At 39.1% G+C, this 23366-nt stretch overlaps 1 protein-coding gene across 1 annotated transcript in view; it reads left to right on the top strand.

Annotated features, from left to right (window-relative positions):
• The first annotated feature begins 686 nt into the window (after window positions 1-686).
• The window catches only part of ALDH1A2 (aldehyde dehydrogenase 1 family member A2), a 107833-nt gene continuing 85153 nt past the window's right edge, over window positions 687-23366 (top strand). The window contains exon 1 of the mRNA XM_045823396.1: window positions 687-1562. Coding sequence (XP_045679352.1) covers window positions 1446-1562 — 117 coding nt within the window. The 5' untranslated portion in view covers window positions 687-1445. The remainder of the gene's footprint in view (window positions 1563-23366) is intronic.

Here is a 23366-nt window from a genome sequence, read left to right as displayed (position 1 = left end):
ACAGAGAATTAGACAATTTTTGGTACTGAAAGTATTTAAGGCAAGATCTTTTCCGGCTGACACTTTACATCCAAAGAAATAGGGTACTAAAGGCTCCAAAAACTGCATTTAAGGTAAGAATTAGTAGGCCCCTGTCAGGCTTACAATGGGAGTAAAGAGGGGAAGTGATCTATAGAGGTCTTTTTATTTGGACCCCAGATTTAGCCCACGGAGTCCTAAATCCATTCTGGTATGGTATCTCTGCGTTCTTGACGAACACGTACATGCTGACTTTTAGCCTCCCACAAACTAGAAGAAGGCCTTTTGGGGCTATGGAAACACTTAAAATACGGGGTGTAAATATGGAAGCTGACCCCAAAGAGGAAGTTAAGTGAGGAGTCCAATGTCTGGCGGGATAACTGTTAGCTTGAAGAACAGAAAAATAAAAGAAGTCTATCTTTGTGTGTTTGGGGGTAAGGAGCATAAGGGCTGGAAGGAGGGATCCGAAAAGAAAGATTAGAGGGGTGAATGAAACATGCAACTATTAGCATGTGATGACCAAGACCCGTGTCTCCTCCAGAGACAGCACGGACAGCCTGGGGCGGTCCCGGTCGGCAGAGGGCAGCAGCTGGGCGGGAGAAGCCTGCCCCGGGCGGCTCGCAGTCAACCGGCTCTAGGGCAAACTCATTTTGAGTGTGGGGCGAGGGACTCGCACTCATCGTTACCGGTCCCCGACCCAGCAGCCAGGTCGAACCTCGGGTTCGGCTGCAGGAAGTGGGTGTGCGCGGAGGTCGTTAGGAAAGACTCTGCGTTCTTGCCCCGGGAAGGAGAGCTGAGGGCGCCCCCTCCCTGGTCCCCGAGAGAAAAAGACAACCGGAGTTTGGCGGGCCCCGGGACGCGGGTGGGAAGGGATCTCTGCGCCCCTTTCAGCTGCGTCCGGGCTTGTCCCTCCGATACCGCGGGTCCCGCTCTCGGCGCCACGTGAGCACCCGCCCGTTCGGGTGCCGGTCTCCTCCCGTCCCTCTTCCGGGGCCACGACCCGCACCTGCCATCGGGAAAGGTGCGTCTCCCGCAAACGCGGACCCAGCTAGAGTGAGGCCGGCCCCGTTTTCCGAGCCCCGTGCGGCCGCTGCGCAGGTTCGCGGTACGGCCGTCGAGGACTGGGGGTGTGGGCGTGGACCGGTTCCCGCGGCCGGCAGCGCGGTACGCACTTGACCGTGGGCGCGGAGGGAACGCGCCTGCGGACGGCGGACTTTATGTAAATCCGGCTGTGCCTCGGAGTCCTAGGTAGGATGGACCAACCCCCGCGCCCCGGCCCTCACGTCCAATAAGAAGAGCCCCAGCTTGACACCTGCCTATATACAGGCGAGCGCGCCCCCGAACCGCGGACCGCGCGCACAGCCCGCACAGCCCGCACAGCCCGCACAGCCCACGCCGCTGGGCCAGCGACACCCCGGCCCGCCACCATGACTTCCAGCAAGATCGAGATGCCAGGTGAGGTGAAGGCCGACCCTGCCGCCCTCATGGCTTCCCTGCACCTTTTGCCGTCGCCCACGCCCAACCTCGAAATCAAGTACACCAAGGTAAGCGGCGGGCTCGAACCGCTGTACTCGGAGACTTTCTAGAATCTTCCTTACTTTCTCTGCTTGTTAGGGGGCGAGGATAGCCTGACAAGATCGGGGGTCAGGGTCGCCTGGGCCAGCCTGTCATCCCCCTGCAGCAGAGGGGACGCCCCGTTTTCGGGGTTGTGGCTTCTGAAGTTCCGACGGGGTCTTGGAACACCTCGGGGACTTAGCACAACTTGAAGCGTGGCGCTGAGGGGTTGCCGTCAACGGCCTTTTTTTCCCAAACCGCGTCTGCCTCCTTCCGAGGCGGTTCCCGGGGTCCCGACCGCTGCGGGGAAGGCGTCGGCACCGCATTGACTCCTCAAACGGGGAAGGAGGGTGTCCCGCCTGGGTTGGCCACGCAGCCGGGCTGACTCTTCTCGGTCCTCCGCCTCCGGGGCCCGTTAGCTGCCCGTCCGGCCCAGGTCCTCGGAAGTTCCGACGGTGCGGAGCGACTTTCGCGTGGGAATTGTCAAGACACGCCGTGGTCTGGCTGCCTGCACAGATTTCATGGAAACCTGGCTGGCGAGAGTACAGTGGATCCAATGTCAGCATTGCGTTCGAATTTTGTAGGCAGTGGCAGTTTTCCTGGAAAACTTGGAAGGTCTTTTTATTTGTGCAAATTAACAGGTTCGCTTTTGAACTGAAAAATATATATATTCTTTGTAACGAACTCTGACATCTTGGGTTTGCCAAGCAGGAATTTTTTTTTTTTTTGCACCACATTAAAGAAAATATGTGTTCGCTATCTAATATAAATCGAATTTACTTTCTTTCCATCGATTCTACATAGAAAAATTTTATTATTAATTACTCATATGGGGGGTTTATAATGTTATAGCATTTGGGGGCAGGGAGATGGGATTTAAAGTCCTGTTTCTTGGAGTTCATTTTACAGTTTTCTTGTTTGATTTTGTTTCTTCCCGTTGATCTCCACCCTAAACTTCTCCCGATTAACTTAAACATTCACAGAGCACACACAGTATGGTTAGAGTTGTTTTCCATCATGCTTATTACAAGATAAACTAAATTTTGTCGAGAAGTAAATTGTTTGGTTCTGACTTAATGCTTGAAAGAAATACAAAAAAAACAACATCAGAATATTAAAATTTTACTTGTATTGAGCTTTAGGTTACAAAATCAGGGTGATTTGTGTTTGGAATGCTGATTTAGATGAATTTGATGTACCTGTTAGCTCTTTTAGATGGTGTGACAAATTTTTGAAAGCCGTTTTAATGAGAGGTCGTTAATGGTTACAGCCATTTAGGCATTGTTTGCACAACAATAGTGCCAATGTGTGGCACATATCTGGGTTCAGGACCAAGCAGGGAAAGCCTGCACCAGAAAGGTTTTGCTTTACGAGGGTCCCTAACCTCTTGTAGCCTCACTTGAAAGTTATTAAGATGCAAGATCTACTTGTGAGAGAGGACCTAATCTTCAAATTTGGGAGGGTTTGATTTTAATCTTAATTTTCATCAGATTTCCTTCACAGCCCTGAAAGGAGTTTTAGGTATGCAGCAGGTATCTCGGAATTTAATTTGGAAGCTCTTCCAGTTCTCTTTTTCTCTAACTACTCCTGCTCTCTTTTTTCCTCTTGTTCTCCCCAGTAGGAAAGACAACTGATTTATAGCTAATTGAAGTCTTTAATGTGGAGTCTTTTCGCTCAGGGGAGACTTTTATCCAGTATCCACTTTCCCACTTATTACAAAGAAAAACAATCAGAAATGAAATAATGGATTGTAACTTGATTCTTTAATTTGTGGGGAGGAGGCACCTTATTTTTGGCTTGACAAACAACCCTCATAAACACTAAGTAATACTAATCTAAAGGTGACCTCTTTTCACAAAACCTTGTAAAGTCAGATATCTGTGAATATTCCCAGCACCATTCCTCCTCAGCTCTTTAGTGAGACTTTTAAATTTTCTGAGACAAGCGTTGTGGTCAAACAGCTTTTATAATGTGGAGCAGAAGCTGCTCTTTTGGTAGCCGAGGGTAATGGCAAATGTGGATTTACTGAAAAGGAAAATAAGATTGATGGAGAGCTTTTTAAAAATTCACTTATGATTAAAGGTGAAGGAAAGTATATTGGCAGTTTTAAGCGGAAGAATGAACAAGGTAGAATGGACAGTTAGTCCTTTAGAATAGTGATACCACACTCACAAGGAATCTCTAAAAGGGTAATTAATGGCTAAAACATTATTATGCTGGAAGGCTTGTTAAATAACACATAGGAAAGACACAACAATATCTGTGTCAGAAAATGGTACATAGATGATCCTTAATCATTTTTGTCTTGTTAAACAAATACACCTTTAGTGAAGGCTATTGCTATAGGATTTTTAAAATATGGTTTGGGGACCAACGTAAAGCTACTACTGAGAATTTCAGGTAGCATGCATTTAGAAAACTTTTCACTATGCTCTGGTATTTTTCTTTTTTTTTTCTTCAGCATTCTCTTCTAAAACTATTTTGCATTTTTAAAATAAAAGGCGAATGGGGAGATAACTAGAAAAAAAAAGTGACTGCTATTGTTTGTGAAAGGTCCTGTGGAAATGCTCCAAAATTAAAGTCCAATCTCCAAGGATCTTGAAAGGGCTAACCTCCTGGTTTTGTATGTATTGACTTTCAGGCAATTACATTTAGTTTTAAAAATAAGCTTACCTCTTTAAGGTCCACTACCCCCTTTAGACTAATGATCAATGGCGACAACGTCTTTGGAATATATCTGTTTTTATTTCCCTCATAAAGTAAGCTAGACCCCAACTTTTAAAAGTGACTTCTTATTAAGGAATATGTGAAACAAATAAACAAAAAAGACTGTTAATCAAGAAAAAGTGATAACAGCACCAGCATGAAGGAGTGAGTGGACTACTTTGAGGTAGAAGGAATGTATACTGTCTTGCTTGTATCCTAAGAGGAATGCTTACCAGCTACCGTAGGAGTCTGATTGCTTTTAGCTATGCTTTTATAAATTAAAGATGCTCTGAGTTGTTTCTGTTTTATCAGTCTGGCTTTCAGGATTTTTGTATAGCTGAATATATCACAGGAATACACACATTGTAAAATCAAGTCCAGTACTTCACTGACTGCTTGGAACTGCAGAGGTCTTTCCTGGATTCCCAGGTCTTTGGAAACTTTCCATCTTAATGCGACTCTTACCTGCTCCATTGTCTCTTACCATCTCTCCTGGTTCTACTCCTTCCTCTGTTCCCGCATTGCACTACCCCACTACACACACACACACGCCTTGCACTCTTTCCATGTTAATCACTTTTTCACTGCAAGTTTACACCCATAACTAATAATAACATAAAGTGTTGTTTTACTCCAGCATCTAGTAGTGTGGGGAGTTAGAACAGAGGGAGGAAGGGGAACATTTATGGGTGATTGACCTACTAAACTAGAAGAGAGAAAATAAAAGGCAATCAACTGATAATCAGAGCTAATGTGCATTGGGTAGCTACTATTTATTCTTTTATTCAATTAACACTTTTTATTGAACATCTGCTTTCTGGAGAAAACCGTTTCAATTCAGTTCAAAGGATATTTGAGTGGCCATGTTTCTAACAACTGTGCTTTCCATTATGCTAGCTGGGCTGTGGAAGCATCCACTTTCTAAGGGCTTAGTCTTATTAGAAGCAGTGAGTGCCAAAAATTGTCAGCCTGGTGGTGGTTCAGTTATCATTGTAAAAATAACAATAATGAGAATAATACTTAGAATACTTAGCTTGTTTATAGGGCCTAATAGTTTACCTAGCATTTCCATATATGATATATATATATAATCTTAGGGTTCTTGCAATAATAACTTTTGGCAGCGAGGGAGTAGGAAAAAGTAAGGATAATTGATAAGGAAGACCTTGGCCTTGACTTTTAAAAATTGAGAGAGCTTTCCTCACTATGGTCTTTGTTTTTTCTAATGATCACGTATTTTTTTGAGAGGTGGGGAGAGAGATTAAATTTTTATTTTTTGTGTTGCTTCTGTTGCAAACAGGGAGAGACTATGGATTGGTCTATGTCTCTTAAGAAAGAGATACCTTTTGTGACTTTTGATTCCCTGACTTTAATTTATTATTTTTGATGTTTCTATGGTTTTTATATCTGGGGAAAAATTGTTGCCTATTCCAGGGATCATTTTTTATGAGATGGGGTGGGTCTAGTGACTTCTAATCATCTCATCAAGACTGTCTTGATCATAAATTATTAATTAAACTTTATATTTTTTTGAAATTACACAGCCTTTTGATGTTTGTATCATCCCCATTTAACCCAGGGAAGTGGACCAACTTCATTGTAAGACTTGAATTAGGTCTTTCTCCTGGGGTCCTGCCTGCCTTGGTACCTTCTACTGTATGGGCTTGTGTTACCAAATGGAATCATCATTCGCTGAAGCACTTTTGTCCTTTTTTTCCTGTGAAATGAGGAGTTAGTTTTTTGATTTGAGGGTAGAAAGAAGGTTCTGTAGGGAGCCTGTTCTGTGAGGTCTCATTTCCTTGTAGCAAGGCTGAAGAGGAGCCAGGCATGTATAATGGGTCTTAGACAAGCAGGACAATTTACTGTGACCAAATTAAAAGCATCTCAAATACCAACATAAGTAGTTCTCTCTCAAGTCTTTTTCAGTTGGATAAAGGAATGCAAATATTGATGGACATTTTTTGTCCTTTTAGTTATCTTAGTGACAGCTCGCAGGGGTCAGCAAACTGCACACTGTCTGCCTAATTTTGTAAATAAAGTTTTATTGGAACACAACCACACTCATTCAGTTACATATTGTCTGTGGCTGCTTTTGGATTACAGTGCAACAGAGACCATATGGCCCATGTCTTAGAAAAAGTTTTTAAGCCCTTGACTTAGAAAAAGAAAGGCTCTGGGTTAAAATAGGCCTTTGTTCAAATCTTGGTCAGGTATGTGCTTAATTAGCTATGTGAACAGTTATGGATGGCCTCTCCTTCTCAGGGGGGTTTCTTCACTGGATGTCAATTTCTACATTTGTCAAAACTGAGATAACAGTATCTACCTGACAGGGTTGTTGTCAGGACTAAAGAAGCCAGTGTGCGAAAGTAAATGGCATGTAATGACGGTAGGCCAAGGGCTAATTCCATTTCACTTTTGTAAAGTGATGATTACATTCATTGTTCCAAATTAATGGAGTCCCATTAAGAAAGATCAAAATTGTATGATCAATAAAGTTTTTCAAACAGGCCATTGTTAGTATTTCAAGTAGTCATAAGAGTTTTAATATTCCACATAGTGTGTATGTTTATACTGGATTTTCAACAAAGGGGATCCCTTGGAGGTTTCCCTACCAAGATCTCATCTTGACTAAAAAGTTGCCAAATCCGTTTCCTGGCCAGTATGGTCTTGCACCACATAATGGTGGTTAGGTCATTGAGGGACAACATTTACTACAGTGGTCCTGTAAGATTAAAATGGAGCCGAACAGTTCTGATCTCCTAGTGATGTTGTAGCCAAAGGCATTACTGTTTTGTGCCACTTCAGCCTGCCCACAGTCATGCTACCAGCTGGAAACGCCTGGGGGCACTCATGTGGCCCTGGGAGCTTTCCTCATTTCCCAGGGCACAGGGAGGTCCTGAGGAGAGATCGCATGCCCTAGGATTTCACCTGGGGTCACTCTTTATTGGTGAATTTAAAACACAAGAGCGGGAACTTAAACCATGGAAAGATTAAAAAAAAACACACGCACACAAATTGCCTAAAATGGTCAGATATCTTAGTCAACCAATATCTCTAAAACAAAGGAGTCTAAGTGAGAGGTGGGTTGACTCTTTATCCAGTCACGTGACTGACATTGTGTATATTCCAGGTAGCCTTACAAGAAGCGGACAGCTCTTTAAAGTGGATGCCTCAGCAATCACAGCTTAAATCAGGTGCTTGAATTATATATAAAAAAGAAGCCAACGGACATGGCTTGAACTATAATTACTCGTGTGTCTGTGGTGATGCTGGTGTAAACAAACCTACTGCATACCAGTCATATAGAAGTAAAGTACAGCATAGGGAATATAGTCAGTAATATTGTAATATCTATGTTTGCTGTCAAGTGAGTACTAGACTTATCTGGGTGATCACTTCATAAGGGCTATAAAGGTCTAATCACTATATTGTACACCTGAAACTAATAAACTATTGTACATCAACTGCAAAAACTGGTACATTTACACAACAGAATACTATGCAGCAGAAAGAAAAAAGGAACTCCTGCCCTTCGTGATGGCATGGAGGGATCTGGAGGTCATTATGCTAAGTGAAGTAAGCCAGGTGGTGAGGAATAAATGCTATATGATCTCACCTATAAATGGAACGTGATCAACAAAACAAACAAGCAAGCAAAATATAACCAGAGGCATTGAAATAAAGAATAAACTGACAGTAACCAGAGGGCAGGGGGGAAGGGAATAACGGGGGAACAAAGGGGAAGGGTCGTCAAGGGACCTGTATAAAGGACCCATGGACAAAGCCAAAGGGGGAAGGATTGAGGGAGGGAGGTAAGGGTGGGTGGGGAGGAGGAAAGTGATGGTGGGAAAATGGAGATAACTGTACTTGAACAATAATAAATCAATAAAAAGTATAGACACACATTACAGTAGTAGGCTATATCATCTAAGTTTGTGTAAATTCACTCTACAATATTCACACAAAATCAAAATTGCCTAGTAATGTGTTTTTCAGAAAGGTATCCCTGTTGTTAAGCAGTGCATGACTGTATTTTAATAATCAAAGTAGGTATCTGACACTTGTACTGAAATTCAGTATTATACCTCAGCATACCCAACTGCCTGGGCCTAAATGTCAGATTACAAAGAGCCATTTCTGGTATTTTTTAAGTCATTTGGACAAAGATGTTGCCAAGTCACTGGTGCGTAAATCTAGGAAGGATGGCAGCATATGAGGACGTTCTCAGAAGGAGGATGCTATTTGGAAATAGGAAGGAATATTAAGTTATATAATTTAAAACTGAAGAGACTTTCACTAGTCCTAACTGCCCAGTTTTGGGGCACTTCAGCTTCTAGAAAGCAAAAACACCATGCAGTGATTATTTTGAAAGACCTAGCATTTCTTTAATTTCTTTACTTGTCATTTCAAAACCAATCATTTCCCTTCAAATACCAAGTCTAATGCATATAGAAATGATCGCCATGATGTCACGATTAATTTTCAGTTGTCTTTTGAGACATATCATTGAGCTCTATTACATTTTACCTTTCAGATATATGAGATTATTCATTGGGAATTTCTTCTCTCTTGCATTTCTGTATTGCTTGGTTTTTGGCCCTAGTTATGTTCAAATTATTTCCCTTCAAAATCTTAACTCTAAATGACTTTATTTACAGCAAGCCGCTGTCGTGTCACATAACTTGGAAACACTTCCAGATTTGAAAATTCCAGGTGGAGTAAAATTGGATGCTTCCACCATCTAGACTTTTGCTGGGCTCTCACTTAAACTTCTCTGGGGCTAAACACAGGGGTTTGTTGAATGTGATTGAAAATTAGAAATTTGTGGGTGAACAACCTAATTTTTATTAAAGAAGGAAGCTTTCCTTTTCTTCCAGTGCAGCTTTGTTACAAACAGAAGTGGTCGTCTGCTCTGTTTCCTTTCCTCATCACACCTTTGGAGAGCCAAAGTAGCCATTTCTTTATTCCTAGATCCCTGGAAAGATAAAACTGATTGTCTAGCTGAACCTGGAACCACCTTTCTCTTATTTAGCAGAATTTAGGATATCATTGCTACCAAAACACATTCCAGTCTTGATTATAACATATAGGGAAAACTTTCAAAATAATTAAAAGATTATGTTTTTGTACAGTCTCACACATAATTTTGATTTGCTTAGGCTCTGCCTTCTGATTTCAGATCCAATGATTCTTAGGATTTTTTTTTTTTGCCCCAGGTCACATCTAAGGGTTTCTTTTTCCTTTTTATAATTTAAATAAATTTATTTATCAATAAATATAAATATATAAATAATAATATATTAAATATATTTAAAATTTTCCATTTTATTTTTTATAGAACTTATTGGGGTGGCATTCATTAATAAAATTATGTAGTACAATTCTATATAATACAGTTATGAAATGTTATATAAGTATACTATATATACTATGTACTATATAAATTATATAGTACGATTCTATATAGTACAGTACAGTTCAGGTATACAATTCTATAATATATCGTCTGTATATTGTGTGTTCACCACCCCAAGTCAGATCTCCCTTCATCACCATTTGTCCTCCCATACCTTTTTCTACCTCCCCCGACCCCTCTAGGGTTTTCTTAAAGGTGAACCTGAGTCCAAAAAATGGTATGGATTTTGTGGCTCTTCCCACAGGTAGGATGGCACCTCCCTCCCATTAGTGGATCTGGCAAAATATGGTGGGTTTAGCAAACCCACTAACAAGCAAAAATAAACTATTTTCCTCCTCCCCAACCCCCTGGTGCCAAAACACACACCAGATATGTGGGCTGAGGTGTGAGTAATGGTGGGGAGTTTAGGGTCGGGAGGAAGAGGGGAAATACTCCCTTGCCTGGGAAGACAAAATTATGAAATCTACATAATTATGAAATCCAAAGAGCTTAAAGTCTCATTTCCCTTGGTATGAAAATAGGACTTCTTCACTGAATTCTTTTTGTAAGGAGTTCAGAAACCAGTATGAGACTGGTTAAATTGCCTAGCCAGCTTGAAATCAGTGAGTTCTGCCTCATTTGTATTTTGGAGTCTGATACCCAACATACCAACGTAACTTGATTTTCACAGGGAAGGTTATATCTAATTATATTATCTCGGGGTCATTTTTATTTTTAACCACAACCAGAGCTACCCATTTGGTTCCCTGAATTTATTTATTCATTTATTCACTTATTGGACCCTAATTTATACAAAGCACAGTTAGTCACTGTCTGGCACGAAGATACACAGATGTGGACTATGCCCTAAAGGGGCGGAAGAGGATTCCCATTTGGACATGAAATGAGGACATGTACACAAATAACTATGGTGCATGATAGAAGATGTTAAATGCTTGAGACGAGTGCATTTGAGCACCATGAAGGTTTTGAAGGAAAAGAGATCTTTGCGGCTCAGCACATCACCAGCATACTGTATTGTTAAACATACTTGACGGGGAATGAAATATTTTAATCATTCAGAAGACGATAGACAGTAATATAACACACATGTACCTATACCCAGATTTGTTAGTTCTTAACATTTTGCAAGATTTGCTTCTAATTTTTTAAAAGATTTTATTTATTTATTTTTAGAGAGGGAAGGGAGGGAGAAAGAGAGAGAGAGAGAAACATCGATGTGCAGTTGCTGGGGGCCATGGCCTGCAACTCAGGCATGTGCCCTGACTGGGAATCGAACCTGCGACACTTTGGTTCACAGCCCGAGCTAAATCCACTGAGCTACGCCAGCCAGGGATGCTTCTGATTTTTTAAAAAGAAATACACTGATGCTCCTCTTGTGAACTCGTTTTCCTACCTTCCTCTTATCTTTCCCACAGCTGTATGTACATGTATTCACAAACAATATATACTATTGTTTTGCATGTCAAATCTTTTTATATTAATGGTAGTATGGTGTATATATCCATCTGCAATTTGATTTGTTTGGTTAATATCTTCAAAATTCACCTATGTTGTTCCATGTACTTGCAATTAATTCATTGTCATTGTTGTATGGTATTCCATTGCTTGAATATATCACAACTTTTACTTCTACTATTGACATTTAAGATACTCGCAACATTCACTATTACAATAATGCTGCATTAAACATTCCCAACCATATCTCCTTATGCACCTGTGTGAAAGACCTTCTAGGATATATACTTAATAGTGATATTGCTGGCTAATGGGGTGTATGTACGCTTAATTACAGGTTGCCAAATTTCTGTTCAACACAGTCAATAGTAGTTTCCACTGCCACCAGCAGTATATCCAACTTTGCATTACTCTGCATCCTCACCTATGCTTAGAGCTCTCATACTTACTAAATTTTGTCAATTTGATTAGTCTGTAATGTTATCTCATTGCTATTTTAATTTGCGTTTCATTGATTTCTTGTGAGGTTGAGCATCTTCACATATATTTGTTTGGCCACTTGGCTTTCTTCCTTTGGCCAGTCTATCATTTGCTCATTTCTGTTTGTGTAGGTGTGTGCTTTTCCTGACTTGTAGCAATTTTTATGTATTCAGGATTATAATCCTTTAACAATTATATACTATGTTAACATTTTCTTCCCCCTATGCCTTTTCTTCTCTCTTTTTTTGGTGTAATTGTCATATAGTTTTAAATGCAAATAGAGAATTTTTCTGTCTTTTAAAAAAATGTTTAGTGCATTTGGTGTCTTGTTTATGAAATCCATTCTTATTCCAAGTTTTTTAAGATACTCATCTATATAGTCTTCTCAAAGTTTGTTTTTATTGTTAAAATTTTTACTTTTTGCATTTGGTCTAATTGGTACTTGTTTATGTATAAGAACACAGATAAGTCTTAAGTGCATATGAAGTAACATAAAGGAAAGCCAAATGATATTAATGTGTCATGAATTTTTCAAGACTGTATTCTGTGCCATTTTGGAATAAGATTAGGAGGTCCAGAATGTGTGGTTTTCCTCTAAGCTTGGTCTTCTCCATAATGGAATAATATCAGAAACCAGTCCTACCTTCGTGGGTGCTTTTAGTTGGTTTCCCTAGACTAAGAACAGCAATGCACTCCATAAACCTACCTTTAAGGAATCATTGTAGAAAACTCTGGGATACATGATCATTATAACTTTTCATGCCAAGGCTAATTTCTCTATTTTTCTTACATTATCTGGAACAGAGTAAGCACTCAAACGTTGGGTCTGTTGTGCTCCCTCCCCCCCCCCCCTCATTTTTGAAGGCCCATTACCTGGTAAACAGAAGAATTCTTCATTGTGTGCTGTTTGTTTTTGGGACTAGAGAAAACTACAGAGATGACAATGAATATAATGTGAAAAAGAATTTCTCGTAGAAAAAAACCTGTTTTTTGAATAACTGATTCAGTATTGTGTTTAATCCTGTTAGAGAATTTAAATTGTTCCTTAGCACCAGGCTTGAAAATAACATTACTTTGTATTTTGTTAGTGTTTTAAATTTTTGTATTTTGTACTCAAAGCTGGTGTCGTACATTCACCTTTGTGCTTATATTTTGTGAGCTATTTGATCTGTGCATGTGTACCTCTAATTCAGAAGAAGCTACTGAAGAATGAAATTTTCCAACCCTAAAACTGAATGTAGCCCTTCACTGCATAGTACTTATGTAATAACTAATAGAGTTGGCCCCACACTTTTTTTAGGGTGAACCTATATTCTTTGAATACCCATATTACTTGTTTGTACTACTCCTAGTGGTACAGTTTTTGCCTTGTATTATATTTTTCTGGGTAACTCCCTGTTCATAAACTGTACTAGATTATAAATGCTTATTCATCTTGGTATTTCTGAAGCATCTATCTTAGTGCCACATACTATAAATGCTTAGGAAATGTTTGTTGAATGAACACTTGTTATATTTTATTATCATTAATAGCTATTAATAGCTGCAGTTTATATTATTAGTACTATAATATCCAAAGTGCTTTTCACATATGATTACATTTAATAATTGTGGCAGTCCTCTGATGGGGATATATGTTAGTATCCCATTTTATAAGTGAGAAAATCAAGCACATTAACATTAAATAATTTTTCTAGGCTCAGCAGCTAGTAGGTGGCGATTCCAGGATCAAATAATCCTCTTCCTTTCCTTTTCATAACAGTATGAACAGGCACGAGAACCACAACAAAGGCAATAAAATTTGAGCTTAGTTTAAAGTTCTGCTGAGTGTTTTTGCAAGATAATCCCAAATTCAGTTCTTTGACTACAAATTCCAAACTTAATTCTAGTTGATATTTTCATAGCTATCAGTAGCAACAATTTCAACCTCACATAAAGATGAGAATGTGCATTCAAAGCAAAAAAAGTATTGATGTAATCAACACTTTAGGTATGAATCACCTGGGTAGGTGTGATTCTTTAGGCTATGATAAAGAACTGTGTTTTTAGATTCTCACTGATTGGGTGGTCACACATGGCCCTTAATAACACCAGTTTGTTTGTTTTTTTTATTCAAAAAGTGCTTTTCTCTGTTATGGTTATTAGATTCACTTGGGAGGTAGAATGTGTAAGACAGTTGAAAGCCAATATATTTCACATTCTTTCTAATGATTCTTTTCCCACCGTAAGCCATAATTCCATAAGTCATCATTTTGTGGGTGAGACACTTGTCAGGGAGTTGGGTCGTTATCTTCCACATTGCCTTTCATGAACAATTGTTTTTCACTGAGGTTCAACCACTGTTAGATCTGTTTATAACATGTAATCTACCGGGGATGCAGAATAGAGAAATAGAGAGTGGTCCCCAGAAATTCATGCAATATCCAGACTTTCACAGAGTCTCAGTGACCGAGGGTGGTGGTGATTGGGATGCACAATTAATATTTCATTGGAAATGGCTCAAAAATCCTATCTAAAGAAATTGCTGACAAGTTGTCTTCTTTGAGCCAGATTTTAGACTCTCCATATTTCTGTCTTTACTTCTAGAGAGAACACATTTCTCTTTCTCCTGTACTTCTCAAACTTACCCCTTCTTATCTTTTCCATCTCCTTCTCTATTTTTACACACTTGTCTTCTCTTTCACTTCTGTAAGTATTTCTCTCGGGACAGGCTCTCGACGACTCTCAGTCCCTGGGTAGACTCATTATCTGTTTTCATCAAATGGTTAGTTATGCCTGGGAACCTTTGTAGTCGCTCTTCCAGCTGTTGTCCTAAATGGTCCTTCGGGAGACCAGAAGCAATGAACCTGGAATAACCACATTTGACTTCTGTGAGCCCTCTTGAGAATTTAGTAATTACTTAATGGATTGAATTGGTGACATATACTATTCCAGATAACACCCTGGGTTGCATTAAATTAACCTTCACAAATGGGTATTTATTGGTGTACACTTAAAAGACTACATGTGTTGGCTGTAATTGCTCTTTCATGCTTCTCCATGCTGATAGTTTGCACTGAGTGAAAAATTTCTCAGATTGGAGCCTGGGTGGTAGCTCTGTCCCTTTAGTGATGTGTGACATTGTGTTCAGCACATTGAGCATAAATCCTGTCCTGTAAACAGCAGGAGACTAACAAGGTTTGTCCACATTCTGATATCATTATCAGGAATTCCAGCCGAAAAAGACAGCGCTTAGAAAAGAAGTACACGAAACAGAGAGATTTTGGAACTCTTGATGATCTAAATTAAGGAGAGAGATTATTGCTCAATATTTGGTATGGACACATACGTACAAATATGGGTACAGAAACTACATTTAGTGAAAAAAGAAACCAAACATTTTGCTTTTAATGAACACTTGCCAAGTCACTGACTCAGATCTACAGAGAGCTAATGGGAGGCTTATTTATGAGTGTCTCTAATTGTGAGTGGTCTAAAGGGATGGCTATTGAAATAATGGAGCTGCTAAAACGATAGCACACTTTTAGCTTTCTTGGAACTCCTCATTATTTCAGCTAACTAAAATTCACACCAATTGTAATCTTACAATTTTTGGAAAGATTCTGCAGTTTTTTTATAGTGACAAGTCACATCTGAACACACCAACTGTTTTTGTAAGAAGCCTTTCAGATGTGTCTTTTTAGGTTCATTTCAGGTCTTTATTTTTATTTTTACTGGTAAGTAACTTGTATGTTTGATAATGTCCCATCATGGGATCCCAAGGATGTCCTTATAATTACCAAAGAGTGGTCCACAGAAATCTGTGTTAATGATTCTCCTTATATATGTGAAGGATTTAGCAGTGTCATAATGACCCACTGGACATAAAAATTTTTGTTTTTGCTAAAGACTTACAGGACTAGAAATTAGGCCAGTGACTACCAAGAGAATTTGTCCTTAAATCTTAGGGAAAATTGATTTTAATACTTGGCAATAGCAGTAAAAAGAAGAGGCTTGTTGGCACTTTTCTTCCAACCCATATATATCAGCAGCTTTTCTGTTAGCCTGAGCTTGTGAAACCCACGGCGGGTCTGGTAAACTCCGTGCAGAGGGAACTTGTCAGAAGCTTACAGCTTTTCACTTGAGTCTAATAGAGACTTAGCACTTTGCAGGTCAGTGCCACTGCTATTTGTCTCTGACCTAAGAGATCTGGAGTTCTTCACATCAAAACCACATCTTGCTGAGCAGAGATCAAACGTAGGAAGGTAAGGGTTCTGCCAGTGATTTATCATGCCAGGGAGAGTGATCAGGCCATATGGGGCCACTGCAAATGAAGTTGACATTCCGGCAGTTTCTCATACAGGTCTCACATGTAGTTATGGCTAGTTTTTCTTGTAAAGGAATTCCGGGTCAAGTGGCAGCTTTCAGTGGCATTTCTTAGCAAGACTTACCGCCAATGTGAGGGTTTTTTCAAAATCAAGTCCTAGCAAGATTTTTCTAATATTTTATTTAAATGGCAAATGGGCATTTCTTGACTGAATATTTGAAGCTTAATTTGAGCTTTTCACTTGATGTCTCCTTTTCTCTTTTCCTTTTCTGGGAAGGTGCTGATTTAAGAAAAAGAAAAGAAAGAAAGAAAGAAAAATTAAAGTCTTTTGAGGTCTACCAGAAAAAAAAAACAAAAAATAAGAAAAGAAAGAAACCCTTTCTTTCTAAATATTAGATGTGATTTTAAGTTGATGAAATTGACTCTATAAGCTATGCACAATTAGGCTTATTAGTTCATCATCACAATTTATTAACTCAGGCTTTGGGAATGAATTACTACAACTATTACAATATAATTCTGGGGTGAGGGAAGGTAACTCAGACCTCTTTTGCATATTTGTACTGACCAAGAACAAAGAGGAAGAATTTAATCATTTGAAGACAAAATAGGTATAATTATGTTTGAAAATATTTGCTAAGATTTGAGCCAAGGGCAAAATTTTAATTTTGATAGAAAAACAATTGAACAAATTTCTTTTTATTTAACTATATTAACATATACATGAAAATAATTGTGCTACATAAAACTCAGCTTGTGTTTTGTTACTGTGACAAGCAAATGTTTAGTCTTCTGTGGATAAATCACTTATTTATTGGTTCAAAGGCCTCTTCGACCGTAGGATATGCACTCGGGTGTCGCGGCCCTCTTTGCACAGGATGTTTGCTTTGTAACATAAATGAAAGATGATATTGGCGTATAAATGTGGTAGTTAATGACCTGAACTTCTAATTCAATTGATGATACCAATTGTCTTTTTTGTGTTTTTTTCTTTTCTCAATGAGATGGTCATAAAAGGAATTAATTACCATAAATGGACGGGCTTTGGTGCTTAGAACTAGATCTCATCCTATAGTCAAAATTCACTTGATTTCCTGAAGTATCAGTTTATCTGTTTATAAACTGGGAATTACTTTGACTACTAAAGCACTTCAGCTCTGCAGGGAGCAAGTTTAAGTATAATAATGAAATGGAATTTCTCCTAGTTTTCACTTGGCATCCTTGGCACGTGGAGACATTCATGAAAACCTGGTGAGGTTGCAAATAAAATACACAGCATTTAGTTAAATTTGAATGTTAGGAAAATAATGAATACTTTTAAAATATAAGGATTCCCCATGATTTGCAAGTGATTTGGAACATACTTAATATTGAAATTTAATTCACTGTTATTTCTGAAATTCATATTTAACTGGGCATTTTGTATTTTTACTTGCTAAAACTGGCAACTCTAAACTGTTAACACACATGGTTTGCGACTTTATTTGTGACCAGCAAATAAACATCATTTTAATGAAAAATTAATAGGCAATATGATGAAAGACCAAAGGAATCTCTTAAAATGGTTGCACTTGAATAATGCAGAGTGTAGTAGACTTTTTTTTTAACCCTAGCAATACTAGTGAATAAATAAGTCAACTAGGCCCATTGTAAAGACAGCTTAATCTCTTAAATGAATTGCTCCAACCTTTTAATTCAAAATCATACAAACAAAAACATTGAGATAAGCTGGGTGCTTTTTCAAATGGGGACTCCCGTGGCTTTGAAAATAAACACTTCAGCCTCTGCCCCCGCCCCCCAACACCCACACAGACACTCACTAGCCTTTCTGATGTCTCCCATTTGCAAATGAACAGGCTGAATTCTGAGAAAGACAGAAGACTAATTAAACCTAGGGAAGATAGGCAAAAGAACATTTGTTTCCAAGCCGAACACAAAAAGAAATCATGTTATGTTCGACTTTCTTAAAACTGGAAGGAGAAAGCTAAAGCCCTTTCCCTGAGTTTCTTCTTCTCAGAACCCATTTCCCACAGCGCCTGCTCAGACCCTCTCAGAGCCAGGCCACTCTGGTATGTTTGAACCAGCCTGCTTTAGCCTGTCTTCTTGGCAGTCAGAAAAAGGCAGCAACAGAAATTCCAGGGGAGACCAGTTAATGTATTGGATGGTCTTCACAATCCTAACCTTCTCCCCCCCATCTTTTTGCCCCATGTGTCTTTGATGGTTTGCCAGACAGGTCTTAGTTACCAGCAGTAGAGAGAAAATAAATGAATAAATAAGCAAACACAGTACAAGGGGTGACTAGCTTTTTACCAGCATTAATTGCCTTGAATTGGTTGCTTGCATTCAGAATTAGAATCAGTTAAAAGTCTGAGTGCATACTATGCCAGTTTTTTTGGTAATTAAATGTGTACCTTATCAAATCCTTCTGACCACTGGGCAACGTGATTTTATGTTATTTTACAGATGAGAAAATTGAGCCACAGAAAGTTTAAATGACACACCCAAGTCACACCATGTAGTGCTCTTTATACACATAGGAATTTGACCCATTAAGAAACTATATAAAGCACGGGGAGGCAGAACTTTATTTCAGGACACCTTTGCCCTTCTTTGTGGTTAAAGAAGACCCGAAAGACCTCCATGAGATTCAAGCTAGGTGCTAATCAAACCAGGTCACATGACTAAGGGATACTAGGAGAATCAGATACTCTAGCTCTGTGGTAGAGATATCTGGCCATGACTATTGGAATCCTCAATCATATGGAATGCTAGGTCTGCCCTAATTTGTATCACAGGTCCCTAGAATTACCCCCAGAGCCCTTTAATCTGAATGATCCAAGGAGCCTCATTCTGGGAACAAGGCCAGGCCCCACCACCTCACCTCACCTCCCAGTGTATTTGTCCCCCGAAAGGCTGGCCAAACTAAACTGTTGTCTGAGCAACATGACTAATGACCTTTTGTCTCTGTACTCTCATCAGTGTCCTTTCACTTTCAGGAACGGAGCTTGAGGTTAAATGTATGTGACAGAGGCTGGGTGGATCTTTGCTACCTAACTGCTGATGTTTTGACTTATTTCTGTTTACAACATCAACACAATTTGTGTAATCATTGCACATTAGTGTGATGGGTTGGCATACAACATTTATTTTAAAATACTCTGGCACACTCACTTTAGATTAATATGTTAAAGCTGTTTTAAAATGTTGCCTCTAGTTTCTTATTTCTTTTGACCTTGTGCTATCTGCATACTTTGCAATTCTGGATTGCAGCCCTTTCTAATGAAGTCTTTTCTTTTTTCCTGCCTTTCAGCCTAGCACTCGGGATAAGTGGGGTTCAGAGCATACAATATTGGGTCCATTATATAAAACTGTTAATTGATTGAAAATGAGATTTAATAATTTAGTCTTTGTCAAAGCAAGCTTTGTAAAACCATGGTTTTTACCAGTAAAAGATTACACCTACCGAACAAAGGCCATGTCTTTATAATATCAAAACATTGACTTTAAAGTAAAAAAGGCAATCAATCATCAAGGTGTTTTCCTATACAATGCCATTTGGGTGTTTTTTCACTTTTTAGCCAGATGTTTTGGCGTGAAGCAGAGTGAAGAGTGGAAGTCAACAGAACCACTTTTGCTCTAAATACCTAGATACATCAATAGGAAGACCCACCCTCCATCATTGATCTGATCATTTGCTTCGTTATTTTACTTTATATAGGTAACCTCTTTAATTAGAAGTAAAATAAGGTGGGGATTTTTTCATTCAAGTTAAAAATACCTTTATTATCTTTTATTATAATATTCGATTATATGCTGCTTTGCAGAATAGCATGCTGAGGTTATCATCAACGCAATTAAATTTTTATAACCATAGAAATTTAATTTTATATAGTTAAATGATAGTGTTGTTTGTTCTTTGTTTTGTCCATAAATCTCTTTAAAGTACATCTGTAGAAACAATGGATCAATAATGTAAAAGGAGATAACTAACATATGACAAGTCCTCAAACTACTTTGTACTGCTTACTTAAAACTAATTGAACTTTTCAGTGTGCTTATTGATTTGCTATCTGGTACTCTCCTTTGACGAACCAAAATCAGTTTTGTGGCAAGGTGAGTAAAATTCAACTCTCCAAGGTACAATCTACTGCAGGGTTTCAGACAAGTCATTTGAAATGTTTACTATTAAAGTAACAAAACATTTTATTACTGAAATAAAACATGGCAGCTTTATGTCAAAGATTCATTTAGACTAGGAAATTTTCTACACCTAACTCCTTATAATGCCTGCTGCTGTGAGAATTCCTTGGGGATTTAGATTCCCCAGTTAGAAAATTCATGGCAACCTCTCTCTACAGTCACGGCCACTTTCCTATGGGCCAGAAAGTGTGGTGAGCCTGACTTGTCCTGGGGTACATCTGACTGCAAAAGTGGCCAAGTGGTGTGGCTTGGCCTGCATGGCTAAACTTCACTGTTTTGAATCTTAATCCAAGCAACTGCTGAGATTTATAAAACAACTTAAAGCAACTGTAGATGAATTGGATTCCTGTTAACAGCCAATCTGAATTCCTTATCTCATCTTCACTTCTTTCCCCAGTGCTATGATTTATTTTGTCTTTCGAACACTGATTACATGTTAGAATGTGGGGAAAATCCGATGAAGCCAGGAGATCTTTCTTTCTCTCCTTTTTTTAAAAATTAAAACTCTTATCTTTTTTTGGTCTTTTTAAAACAAATCTTTCTTACACTTTTTTCATTACCCTTTAGTCCCTTTATATCCCCCTCCCTAACAGGAGATCTCTCTCTAAGAAACTTAGGAAAGGGAGAAACTTCCATTTTAGACAGCGAAGCCTAGGCACATTCTCATATTATCCCCTTAATTGTACAACAGCCTGGCAAGGTAGATAGGCCTTCCCCGCCACCGTCCCCCTCCGGATGTTTTTACAGAGAAGGACTCAAAGCTCAGAGTTTGAGAGTCTAAGACCCTTCAGGATTTCACAAGTGGTAAAAGCAGACTGGTATTTAAATGGTGATCTTTCAACTCTAGCATTTCCATTCTAGTTTGTTCTATAGGGAATATAAAGGAATACATGCAAGATTAATCACCTCAGTCCTCAGTGAATATCCTTATTTCTCTAATTTGTTTGTCATGCATAAGACATAACCCTCATAACATTGAACTTTCATGATTGAATAAATTAAAACAACTTCAGTCTCTACACTTGTTTTGGGGAGAATATACTTGCATATTACTTTGTTATCCTGATGGTCTCTTTTGAAAAAGAAATTGTATAAATGAGCTCAGTCACCTTGAATTGGCTTTTGAAAAGCTCACCTCTATGATCTTTATTGTGTTAATCAAGAGATACAACTGTGTACTCTATAAATAATTTCATTTGTCTGATTTTTTTAAGTACTGTATATTTTATTGATTATGCCATTATACTTGTCCCATTTTCTTCTCCCCTTCATCCCCTTTGGCCCTGCATTCCCACTCCAGCATTCCTCCCATTTAGTTCATATCCATGGGTTGTACATACACATATAAGTTCTTCAGCTTCTCCATTTCCTATACTATTCTTAACCTTTCCCTATGTATTTTGTATCTACCAATTTTGCTTCTTATTCCCTGTACCTTTTTCCCCATTCTCCCCTCTCCCCCCACCCACTGATAACCCTCCATGTGATCTCCATTTCTGTGATTCTGTTCCTGTTCTAGTTGTTTGCTTAGTTTGTTTCTGTTTTTGTTTTTTTTAGGTTTGGTCATTGATCGTTGTGAATTGTCATTTTACTGTTCATAGTGTTGATCATCTTCTTTTTCTTAGATAAGTCCCTTTAACATTTTATATAATAAGGGCTTAGTGATGGTGAGCTACTTTAACTTGACCTTATCAGGGAAGCACTTTTTCTGCCCTTCCATTCTAAATGATAGCTTTGCTGGATAGAGTAGTCTTGGATGTAGGTCCTTGCCTTTTATGACTTTGAAAACTTCTTTTCAGCCCCTTCTTACCTGTAAGGTTTCTTTTGAGAAATTGGCTGATGGTCTATGGGCACTCCTTTGTAGGTAACTGTCTCCTTTTCTCTTGCTGTTTTTAAGATTCTTTCCTTATCTTTAATCTTGGGTAATGTAACTATGATGTATCTTGGTGTATTCCTCTTTGGGTCCAATTTCTTTGGAATTCTCTGAGCTTCTTGGACTTGCAGGTCTAGTTCTTTCACCAGAATGGGAAGTTTTCCTTCATTATTTTTTCAAATAAGTTTTCAATTTCTTGCTCTTCTCCTCCTTCTGGCCATACTATGACTCAGATGTTGGAATGTTTAAAGGTGTCCTTTTAAACAGGTTCCTAAGCCTCCCCTCATTTTTTTGAATTCTTGTTTCTTCATTCTGTTCTGGTTGAATGTTTATTTCTTCCTTTTGCTCCAAATCATTGATTTGAGTCCCAGTTTCCCTCCCTTCACTGTTGTTTCACTGTATATTTTTCTTTATTTCATTTTGGATAGCCTTCACTTTTTTCTTTTATTTTGTGTGTGTGCTCAATTATTTCTGTGAGTATCCTAATTACCAGTGTTTTGAACTCTGCATCTGATAGGTTGGCTACCTCCTCGTTGCTTAGTTCTTTTTCTGGAGTTTTGATCTGTTCTTTCATTTGGGCCATATTTCTTTGTCTCTACACACCTTTTATGTTATAAGGGGCAGAGCCTTACATCAGGGCAGGGCAATCCTTATTGTTGAGTAGTGGTGCTGTATGTGGGGGGGGGGCGGGTCAGAGAGGTAACAATGCTACTTGCTTGGCTCTTGCCCCATTTTCAGTCACCTCCCTTGCTTCCCACAAGCAAATCAGGCCTTTCTGGTGCTGATTTCTGGGTGGGTGCATTTGTGTACATTTTAGGACCCTGTGCATCTCTCCAACAAACTCTCCTGTGAGGCTACAAGTTACTTCCACCACTGCAACTCCCACAGATTTTTACAGCCAGAGGTTTGGAGGCTTTAGTTTCCCATGATGGAACTGGCTGTGTGGTCTGTCTCAGTCCCTAGTTGTTCCTCCGGGTTTATCTGCACACAAATGTAGGACCTGGGGTCCACCAGACAGCACCGCACCCACTGGTTCGCCGCCTTGCAGCTTTTACTCTGGGCCCCAGCTGTTTCTGCCCCTCCTACCACTCTGGATGAATGTTTCTTCTTTAACTCCTTGATTGTTGGGCTTCCATACGGTTTGATTTTCTGGCATTTCTGGTTGTTTTTTTGTTTTTAAGTTGTTGTCATCCTTCTTTGGGTTGTGTGAGGAAGCAGAGCACATCTACCTATGCCCCCATCTTGGCCAGAAGTCAATCATTTCCATGTACTCTATATTTCAGACCACCTCTCTTGGACACTGTGAGATGTGTACAACTTTTCCTTTTAGGTTTGGCAAGGGACACTTGTTTGAG

Source organism: Phyllostomus hastatus, unplaced genomic scaffold, assembly GCF_019186645.2.
Source record: "Phyllostomus hastatus isolate PE091 unplaced genomic scaffold, TTU_PhHast_1.1 phas_scaffold_501, whole genome shotgun sequence".
In the NCBI taxonomy this organism is placed as follows: Eukaryota; Metazoa; Chordata; class Mammalia; order Chiroptera; family Phyllostomidae; genus Phyllostomus; species Phyllostomus hastatus.
This window is presented reverse-complemented; position numbering and strand designations above follow the sequence as displayed.